At 35.5% G+C, this 11,579-nt stretch overlaps 1 protein-coding gene across 1 annotated transcript; it reads left to right on the forward strand.

Moving 5' to 3' along the window:
• The first annotated feature begins 238 nt into the window (after positions 1-238).
• LOC126763791 (angio-associated migratory cell protein) lies at positions 239-2,309 on the forward strand. Its single transcript, XM_050481605.1, has 3 exons — positions 239-1,226; positions 1,288-1,516; positions 1,582-2,309. Exons 1-3 carry the CDS (start codon positions 395-397, stop codon positions 1,793-1,795), a joined length of 1,275 nt encoding a protein of 424 aa, XP_050337562.1. The 5' UTR covers positions 239-394; the 3' UTR covers positions 1,796-2,309.
• Positions 2,310-11,579: the final 9,270 nt, after the last annotated feature.

Here is an 11,579-nt window from a genome sequence, read left to right on the forward strand (position 1 = left end):
AGATATCAAAGCCAATATTCAACACGGACATTAATTTACATATGTATATATTTATTTCTTAATTTAACAATATTCCTTAATTATTTTGTAAGATGCAAAAAAAATTAATTCAATTTATAATATTTAAAAATTTCAGCCTTTTAACGCTCAAACACAAAACTTGGCAGCACTTGCTGTAATAAATAAACTTAGCAACACGCAACACAGCTCGGTAATGTCTCAAATGGAATGCGACCGAACAGCTGATTGTTTGCTTACACGTGTTGACGTTTTAGTTGAGGCATTTCATTTGTGCGAAATTTATTAATTTTTATTTAGTGTCACCTTCCTAATACGATTACAATAAATATACGAAAAGTTTAGTTGTGCTTTAGAAAACAAACAAAACAGAAAAATGCGTGAAAACACACCACCACGAGTTCACGACATAGAGGATGATGACGTCGAGGAAATACACTTCGATCAAGACGCCGCGCCAGACGATGACGAGCTCGAAATGGAAGAAATAACCATGGAGGAGTTGGAAGCGCGCTATGGCTATCTCTCCGAAGAGGATGAAACTGGTGAAGGTGCCTCCTTTCAGCCACCGGAACGTGATGATGCCATATTGACATTCATGAAACACAAAAAGGCCGTTTTCGGTTGTTCATTGCATCCAAATCGTCCGTTGGCCGCTACGGGGGGTGAAGATGATCGCGCTTATGTTTGGGATATAAATACTTGTGAATTGCTGCATGAGATTACCGAACACAAAGATACGGTGACCGATGTTTACTTCAGTTATGATGGCACATATCTGGCGACGGGTGATATGGCTGGTGAATTGTTCGTGCACAAATTGCAAGAAAATGAGACTGGTGCGCCGGTGACATTCCGCAAAGTGTGGGATTTTTCTATGGGCGACATGACATGGATGTGTTGGCATCGCGGTGCAAATGTGCTTTTTGCAGGCAGTGAAAATGGTGAAGTTTATGTATGGCGCATACCCTCCGGGGATTGTAAAATATTGCCCGGTGACGGTGTGCGTTGTGGTGTTGGTGAATTAACTGGTGATGGCAAGAAACTCTTTGTTGGTTACACAAATGGTGTTGTGAAATTATGGGATCTGAAGAGCTGCGCCGTCGTCATGGAAGTGGATGCACAAAATCCAATGGCCCAACAGTCGGTTGTTTTGTCTGTGGCGTGCGATAAGGAGTCGCCATTATATGCGTCGGGCGCGCTGGACGGTGCGTGTTTATAAAATATGCAAAAACAATTAATATTTAATAATTACGATTTTCTTTACAGGTAAAATCGTATTCTGCACCAATAACGGTCCAGTTGGCGCGGTGGAAGCTGATGGTTCAGTGGAATGTATCGCCTTCCCGCCTAATAATGATCTTAAAATTGTAGCTAGTGGCACATTACAGGGTCAAATAGCCATTTGGGACTATACCAAATACGGTCTGCGCACATTATGCGATCATAAATTTATGGAAGGTGATGAAACCGACACATTTCAAGGTGGCATAACAAGGTATGTAAATAGTTCTTGTACAGCAAATAGTTTTATAACTAATACCATTGCATTCTATACGCTAGACTCAAGTGGCTGAGTGACCATACGCTTATTGCCGCCACGATGCACGGTAATGTTATCGGTTTTGATGCGCGTTCGGGCGCACGTAAGTTTACACTCGAGGGTCATATGGCAGAAATCTACGAAATGTCTTACAATCCACATGAAAAGATATTGTTGACAGTATCTGAAGATCGCCGTGCGAAAATCTTCAATATACCACAGTTGGGCGATTAGTTGCGTTTGCTAACTGTTAACAGTAATATGTAGCATGTGTGTCTATGCATTGATTGTTATGGACATACATACACACATATATAGACATATAAATATAGAGTATATTTGTAAAATGTTTCAAATTTTTAGTTGAATATATAAGCTTTTTTTTATGAGACTATAATATATACAAGTATATTAGCAATGTTTGTTTAAAAATGATAGCACGTAACATTGTATTTTTTAATGAAGCATTGTTCAAAAAATGTTTACATTCTTAATCGATGAAATTGTATGCCGCTAGCGTGTTAAAATGTAACAGAATTTATATTAAAAAATGGCATCGCATGCTACATATACATTTTATCAGCGTATGTATGTATACAGAGCTAAGTGTCTGTACATACATATGTATATGCATATTTACGCACTAGTTGGTAGTTATTGCAATTTGATGTAAATGTTTGCACTGAATTTAAGTCAATCAGATATTTAATTCAAAATATTAACGAAAATTAAATTATCAAACATAAAATGTTATTGTTTTTTTTTTTTTTGTTGGCATAGTTAAACGTAAGGTAAAACAAGAAAAAACGTAAATTTCGGTTGCATCAAAGCTGTAATGACCTTTAGAAATATAAAAGTGTTCCACACCAAAACTAGATTTTGGTCGGCTAGTTTGTACGACAGCTCTATGCTACAGCAGTCCGATCTGAACAATTTATTCGGATATTGTAGCGTTGCCTTGAATAATAATCCATGCCAAATTTCGTGACGATATTTTGTGAAATAAGAAAGTTTTCCATACATGAACTTGATTTTGGTCGGTCAGTTTGTATGGCAGCTATATGCTATAGTAGCCCGATATCGGCGGTTCCAACAAATAAGAACCTTCTTCTGGTAAAAAAAAGACGTAAAATTTCAAATCGATATTTCAAAAACTAAGGGACTAGTGCCAATTTTCAGGTGAAAATGCGCTTCACCACTAAATTTCATAATTGGGGAAATCATCCGCCACAACAACAACAACAACAACTGCTGACTTAGCATTCAAAATTATATACAGTCATAGTCTATTACTTCCATAGCTCTTTCCGTTCCCACGACAGTCCGGTCTACATAGCCGGAACATAACCGGATTTTTTATCCGGTCAAGTACGGTCAACCCGTCAGAAACAGTCGTCAAACTAAATGAATAATGCTTTTTTCTGCTTCATATGCTTTGAACGCATGCTTCTTGGAAAGCGCAGAGTTTCATGCAAGATTTAGTGGATCGAGGCACTGAAAGCTAAACAGCGCTAGGAACAACTTACACTTATTAAAGCCAGACTTTCGTAGAAAACCCGCAGTTTTGGACTTATGTAATGCTTTTTAAGTCCGAGCGTTAGTCCCAACGGAACTGACAGTCCTTTAATTGTTCACTGTGTAGGTTGCTGTTTGGAATTTGGTTTACTTTTCATAAACTACCAAAGGCTTGCTAAGAACACAACAGTACCGAGATGGGTATATGTAAAGAAGAAGCATGGCTGGTAATGAGACCCCCAGGGAACCTCTTTGTCTAACCACTCGAACCAACAAATTTCACGACTCTTTTTCATATCAATTTATAGTATAAGAATATGGTCCGACCTCGGCAAAATAGCATTTTTCCTGGCAGTTCGGTGTAAGCTGGAATTCCTCTTAGGTCTCGCTAGTGATGGAATACTCAAATCCAACTGTGCGAGCTTTACTATGACTTCGGCAGTTTTTTCAGAAGTTTCGTTGGCTAAAAACCTCTGCCGTACTTTGGATTCCACACCCTTTTAGTCTGTAACCCCACATTGAACTGACACAAGTTCAGCTCTTCCCACGTTCGTGTTTCGGACACAACAGTCCACGAAGCGTTAACCACAAGCAACAGGTTGAGCGTGCATCAAGAGCTCCTAACCAGAAATCAGTGTCCGATCAGAGCTCGGAGTCGAAGCTCCTTCCAGTTAGGTTCCCATTCGCTTCTGACGGGTGACACTTAAAGACAAGTAATATACAGTAAGTTGGAGATGGAAGTAGAAACTCTTAATAACAAATAGACTTCGTCGAATCTTGACAGGGTGTAGATCTAGTAAGATGATGATTTAAGCTAGAAACTCTAGAGCAGGTTGAAGCGAACTCCAGCTATTAACCAGCAGTCAGTCTCCGATCAGTGTCCACTCTGCGGTTGACTGATGTCACTTAAGGAAAAGAAAAGTACAGTAAGATGTAGATGAAGGCTAAAAACTCTAAAGAACAAATAGACTTCGTCGAATCCTCACGGCTGGTACAGTAAGCTGGTAATTGAGGTAAGAAACTCTAAAACAAAGTTCGTTTCACTTGGTATTTTCCACTGTATTTTTCATTGTAGGAGGAAGCATTGAAAGCTGCAGTGTGTAATACGCTAAACCTAACCTATTCCCAACTCATATCTCTCACACAGATCCACCGGATTAAGTACTACTTCATGGGAAAGAGAAAAACTTTAAGTCTCATCTATCATACGGATTGACCGACGAAAATGAGGGCATTGAAAAAATTTTACGCACTCTGTACACATCGGACAATACGGACTAAGGTCGTGATGGAATCGGAACAGTTAGCTGCTTCTTCATCAATGTGCACTCAGTTTTTAGGTTAGGTGGACGTCTAGATCCGCATGTTGTCTATTTATCCACGAATGGATGTCCAGCATTAGTCTGGCGTCCACCGTCCATTGGTTGAGTTTTGCCATTGTCTGGAACTTGGAGAATGAAGAAAAGTGATAGGGAGCAGATTGTGATAGACATTAAAGCTATAAAAGAAGGAAATAGATGCCAAAAGATCCAATTTAGAAATCTTGAAGTTGTTGTTGTAGCTACAGAAAGCATTCCCAAACAAGTTTGAGAAATATGAGCGGTTTGAAAGTCCTTGACTGAATAAAGTTCCGGCTTCCAGCTATGTTTACACGCCGGACGTGGTAACAGAACACGGTAATCTCTCACTATGCGGTCTCTGACTGTGTAGATTTTATGTTTTATAAATTTATGTGCATGCAAAAACCCATTTGGACCCATTGTACCTTTGTCGGCTGCAAGCTGCACACTGCAGCTGTAGACACGAATACAGCCAAGCAAAGCAGACGAATGCGTCATTGAAGCACGTGCTACACTGTGGCACCACACAGCGCCGCCAAACACGACAAATGATTGAAGGTCCACGAAATGCTATATATACTTGTATATGGAAATATATATGTATGTACATAAGTATGTGCTTTATAGAAACAAAAACAAAGCACGAAGAAAGCAAACAAAACACAGCACTTGAGAAATGTTGAATGGCCGCTGCCGGGAAAGCATTGACCGACCGGTGGCACATGGAAGTACAAAAAGCACACACATACATACATATGTATCTATGTGGAAAGTAATAATGATATATTTACATGGCCTACACTTTGCTTGCCTGCTGTTTGTTTATTTTTTGTTTTTTGTTTAGGCGGACGTTGAAAAATTGTAATGCCAACACACCCCCAAAACAGCAGGGGAGGCCCAGCAACAACAAACCTTACAAACAAACTCACAAAAGCTCATATTCAAACATATGAAAATTCAAAAATTATTTTTTGCTTCGTACAAAGCCAGATTGGGGTTGTCTATGCCGCCGCCACCCGCGCCACCCCTACAAATGAGCGCCCACCTTCCGTGCTGCCGTTTGTTCTAATATAAAGCGAGTGCGCACTTTTGTTTTCATCACTGCACGGCATTTGCATCTGTGCTACTAAGTAACGCTCATTATTCTATAGAAAGCTCTGTATGTATATAGTGTGTGTGTGTGTGTGTGCTCTTTTCATGATTATTTTATTTCGACACTTACTATTTCCATTTATTTAATATGTTAAATATTTTGCGCCTCATTTACACTTGTTTTTTGTATATCCACGAGAGTCACGTGATATGTTTGTGCATGGCATACAAACCAACGGTTGCAAGTTCGCTGCTTAAAACAGGAAAAAACAGTCTATTGAAACGCAATTTCGAAGAGGTAAACTATATATCGGAGTCTCACTCCCACCACGAATCCCCCACCGAATTTGCGTTCCCTCATATGGCCACTGTAGTAAATGCCTGAAGGACTCATCTCAGTGCTTATCCCGATCATCGCACTTATTGTTCGGCAGTGATATCTGCCTTTACTCTTTCGAGGACATCAACCAGCTGGGCAGCGGCATCTTCCTAATTAAGAAAGTTCACGACCTGGTTCCTGGTTCACGCCCTTAAATCGTAATCCTTAATGCGTTTGTAGTGGTCGTCATAAAAAGGGGGATTCAGAGGATATACTTAAGCGATCACGTCTCATCATTCAAACCCAGCGATTTTAACCGAAAGTAACGCTCTTAGGTAAACTAGGTTAGATTATACCCCCATCGTGTCACAACATACATAGACCTATTGGTCCTTAGTAATGACAGATCGCGGTTCAACTTAATTCGAACTCAAGGATTCGTTATACTTATCATCATCGTCAAACAGACTTGTCTCAACTTGTCGTTAGTATATGGAGAACTATGAAGCTCCTCGATATCTAAGCCAAGTTCAAGATAGGACTGGACAGAAGCAGAGCAAATGTTTTAGCTTACTGTCGTTACCAACGTCTATCCTATGACATTTTATCGTACCAAGTCGTGAGGTAAAACAGATAACATTTCTAGTTGACTATTGCATTTTGGAACGGATTCATCGTGTGCAGTCCACACGAATAACTGTCGGATGAACTTTGTAGTAACATGATGGAGGCCATGCTTCATCCTTTGTCACATATCAAAGCAAAAACTCAGATTTAGAATGCTTGAACATCACCAGACAGTGTTCCGTATCATCAACTCGTCATTGTTTTCGGCCAAAAGTGAGACCCCCACCTTGCACAGAGCTTTCTCATACTCAAACACTCGTGTATGTTATGATGATATCTTTGGAGTGCTTGCTAATCGGCCAATTAAAAGTTCACAAAGTCTTAGCTGGACTTGAGCCATTTTAATCTGGCGTGTCATGTCCTTTGTTTATCCAAACCACAAAGCTTTGAAATAAGCTACATTATGACCTGTCTCCAAGTAACAAAAGTCGAATCTGAGTTAGTTCTTACGAAGAAGATTAATTGATCTTTTCCGTCTAAGAAGAATATTACAATTTTGAATTTTAAAAATTACTTTCAGTATACATTTGGCTCCGTTTAGTAATGTATCTGATGTATCTGTGAGTTTTAGCCGACAGCTAGGGTTCATCAAGGTTGTAAGACAACTTTCTGATGGATTCATATTATGGCATATTATGGCAAGTTCTTTTTCTTTTCTAACGTAAGGACAAAAGTAATACAAGCTGATCACGTTTCCTAATTTAAGCGGTATTTTTTCTTTTTTTTTTTTTTGAAGAATAAAAGTCATTTTTCTTTTTAGAATAACAGAAATAGAAATGGAAGGTTTTTTCTTATAGTAGGGGAAGCATCGATAGCCAGAGTGTGGAACTTTAATCCGGTAAACCTAACCTACCCACCAACTCAAGACTCTCCCACTGAACCACTGGTTTGGTATTACTTCGTTGGCAGAAATAGAAGGTACTCATTTCTTCAGTTAGCTCTTTATTACTAAGTAATTTGAACTATACGCAAACTTAATATTTTTAAAGAATGTAAGCACTAAATCACCTAAAGTAGCGCTGCTAGGCGTTTGTAGTCACGGTATCTGTCTAGCATTTCGGCCTAAATCCGTCAAGTTGGCTTGTGTCCCACTGTAATTTGTATAAAATTCGTGGACACTTGTCAAACAATCAGCCATCTACCCCTTCCTTTGCTGTTTCTTCTTCTTCTTTTTATTTTACTACTTTTTTATTTCCAACTATTCGTGTATTGCTTGCACTTTTCCAAATCACTTTCAGTTCTTTTTCATTCCTCCTCGCGTGCGGTCGCGTACAGTTTTTGGATAAAGTGGTGCGGTTGTGAAACATAGTGTAAAATATTTTTTAATCAAAAATAATTGTGTAATTCACAGATATGAGAGAGATTGTTTGTGTGCGTATAAAAGTTTCGAAAAATTAGTAGTGAAAACGAAACCGAATTTGCGGTTATGTTATGAAGTATTGTGGTTTCAGTAATAAAATGCGAACATAGCAACCAAAAAATACGTAAATGATGAAACTAATGCATATTTTACAGCATAAATCATACGTTATATCATTAAATAAAAAATTATAATAATAAATATATAGTGCAATGACACGAAGTTGAAATAATTGCAGCATTTTTAAGGATGTTACAAAGTTTTGAGATGATAACGGCGAGCTCTAGAAATAGTGTGCAGTAAAATTAAAAAAAAATCATTTATTTAATGTCTAGAATTGTATGGAAGAACCGTAATATTTATATAAAGGTATTAAAAAAAAGTAATACATATCGAAAAAAGATAATCAAAATATCGAATTTTGGTTATAAAAAATAATCGATAAAAATTAATAAAATAATCGATAAAAAATTATCGAATTCCTATATTTATTGTCCATACTAGTATTAAAAGACCGTAATATTTTTAAAAAAGTTATCCAAAAAAAGATAAGCATATTATCGTGTTCCGATGATAAAAAAATAATCGATAAAAATTAATAAAATTATCGATAAAAATTATCGAATTCTTATATTTATTGTTCAGAATAATATTGAGTAATATTGAAAAAGTATTGAAAAAATTAATAATTATCGATAAAAGATAATCACATTATCGTGTTCCGATGATAAAAAATAATCGATAAAAATTAATAAAATTATCGATAAAAAATTATCGAATTCTTATATTTATTGTTCAGAATAATATTGAGTAATATTGAAAAAGTATTGAAAAAATGAATAATTATCGAAAAAAGATAATCACAATATCGAGTTTTGATGACAAAAAAAAAGCGATAAAAAATTATTGAATAGATTTTTCAAAAAACATGTTTTACCAACAGTAACAATTCTGGATCACTTGAAAGGAACAATCTTTTAACCGAAAGGGCTGGAATTTAATCGTCAAACGACGCAAATGTCTTCGAGGAATCTGAACAGCTGAAGAGTTGCTTTAGATATGCACCGTAATTTCATAGAGGTGCTAACTAGAAAACAGGCAATAAGGAAAATATCGATTGTCCAGCCTTTGCAAGACTGAGGCTGACACATCTCGGTAATATTACCCTCGCCGAAACAGAAGACAATAACAAATTTGTGACAGTCTAAAAGTACTTTGTCGACCTGTAAGAGTCTTATGATCCGGTATTTTGGTGTTTATAAGTGCCACAACGTATTAGTGTTCTAAGCTGAGATCATAAGTGAAATCCTTCTTAGGAACGGCCTTTTAACCAAACCAAGCCTTACTTGATTTGATAGAATTGCGCAAATATCTTTTCGAAGAAGCCTAGTGAACGGGTAATGATCGTAACACTTTGACTAAACGATCATAGCTTACATTTAGCCAAGCCGCAAACCTCAATTCATCTTTGTGATGAATGAACCATTAATCAGTTCATCTAGTCTTCATAACCATTTCTGCAGGTTTAATACATTTCGAGTGAAACTATTTCTATGCTATAAATACATAAAAGATGTTTTCTCGAAGTTACACTAATTTGAAAAATATTTGCTTCAAATATTCATGTCTAGCCAAGTTTCAAACCCTCAATCTGTCGAATGCTAGTCAAGTTTCGAACAGTTTTTTCACAGCCATTGAAGAATACCTTTTAAATATACGTATTGAGTCAAGTTTGAGGTTGCGAATATTGTTCTGTCTGCCTCACATCGCACAAGCTTCAAGTATCTTAATCCAAAGAAGTACACATAAATGCGACCAATTTAAAATGGTGTGAAGTTAATTCCCTACCAACTACATTTAAAAAAATTCCAAATATAATTTGGATTGAAGCAGTTTAACAACGCAGATGCAGCATATTAGAGTAGGTACTTGTTTATTTCACTGGAATTGTGCCCATTTCTAAATAATATGAGTGTCAATTCGTTCGCGACGGCACACCATAAAATGTGATGGATCACTTCCACCATTTGCAACATTTTAGCAAACGGCGTTTCGATATGTACGTGTGGGATTATTCAAATGACTAACATACAAATCTATTTCGTAAAATGGTAAAAGAAGATTTTATCACACTATTTTAGTAGATATCCGCTGTTTACTCCGGAAATAGATCTCGATTAGATTGGGTCGTGTAGACCATGAGAATGGTATGGTCACTAACCAAGACCAAAAGAAAACTTGTCGGTTATAAACTATGTGGTGAGGCTACACTTAAAGGTTTGAGCAACACGGAAACCATTTTGTGAAAGTGCTATAAAAACAAACAAGATAATTTTTTTCCAAAAGTTAATTTCATTTGAGACTAATTGAGTTAGTTAGATGTTTAATTGACACATTCAAATGTTTAATTGAAACCATTGAAGTGTTTATATCAGACAATTAAGTGTTTATTTAAGCCAATTAATTTGGTAAATTATCTTTATAATCAATTATCTTTTTAATTGAGTAAATTAAACGTTAGAGCAGTTACTTTGTTGTTCAAGTGTTTAATATAAATTAAAGAATTAAGTATTCAATCAAGTCAACTAAGGTTTTAATTGAGGTTATTAGGTGTTCAGACTGACTTGAACGGACAATTGAGTGTTTAATTGAGATGATTTGGTGTTTACATCACAGAATTAAGTGTTAAGCAAGTCAATTAATTTAGTAATTTATCTTTATTTAAAGTCAATTACCTTTTTAATTGAGTATGTTAAACGTTGGAAAAGTTACTTTGTTGATTAAGTGTTTACTTGAAACTATTAAGTGTATAAATTAAAAGGCTAGGCAGCTAATTAAGTCAATTGAGGTTTGAATTGAAATTATTAGATTTTCAGATTGAATTGATCAGACGAATAAGTGTTTAAATGAGATGAATACGTTTTACAGCAGACAATTAAATATTAATTGACTCAATTAGGGTTTAATTTAGTCAATTAGGTTTTAATTCAATCATTTAAACGTTTCAACCATTACTTTGTTGTCTAGGTGTTTAATTAAGTCAACTAGGAGTTTAATTCGATTCAATTTAGTCAATTAAGAATGTAAATCAGGCAATTATACATAAATTAAATAATTAATGAGTAGTATTAGGATTTAGAATTAGACAAATAAGTGTATAATTGAGTTAATTAAGGGTTAAATTTAGTCAATTAGGCAATTTTTATGTCAATTAACGTTTCAGGTATTATTTTGCTGTCTAGGTGTTTAATTAAGTCAACCAAGAGTTTCATTAATATGATGAGCTATTTATATTAGATAATCAGATGTTCAATTTAGTCAATTAAGAATTTAAATCCGGCAATTATACATAAAGTAAATGTTTAATTGATAATATTAGGTGTTAAAATTAGACAATTCAGTGTTTAATTGAGCCAATTAAGGATTTAATTGAATTAATTAAATTTCTTATTTTGGATTTTTGAGAAATAGCGAGATCCTAAATAATTTGGACTTAATTTAGTCAATAATGATTTTGTTTAAATCAGTTGATTGAGTGATTTATTACTTTGTTGTTTAAGTGTTTAATTAAAGTTATTAAGGGTTTAAAGCAGCTATTGAAGTGTTTAAATAAGTAAATTTAGGTTTAATTGAGTAAATTAAGGGTATAATTTAGTCAATTAGGTATTTAAATAAGACAATAAATTATTTATTTCACTTAATTAAGAGTTTAATGTAGTCAATTAAGTGTTTAATTGAGTCAAGCCAACTTTGTTATTTTAATTT

Source organism: Bactrocera neohumeralis, chromosome 6 (assembly GCF_024586455.1).
Source record: "Bactrocera neohumeralis isolate Rockhampton chromosome 6, APGP_CSIRO_Bneo_wtdbg2-racon-allhic-juicebox.fasta_v2, whole genome shotgun sequence".
In the NCBI taxonomy this organism is placed as follows: domain Eukaryota; kingdom Metazoa; phylum Arthropoda; class Insecta; order Diptera; family Tephritidae; genus Bactrocera; species Bactrocera neohumeralis.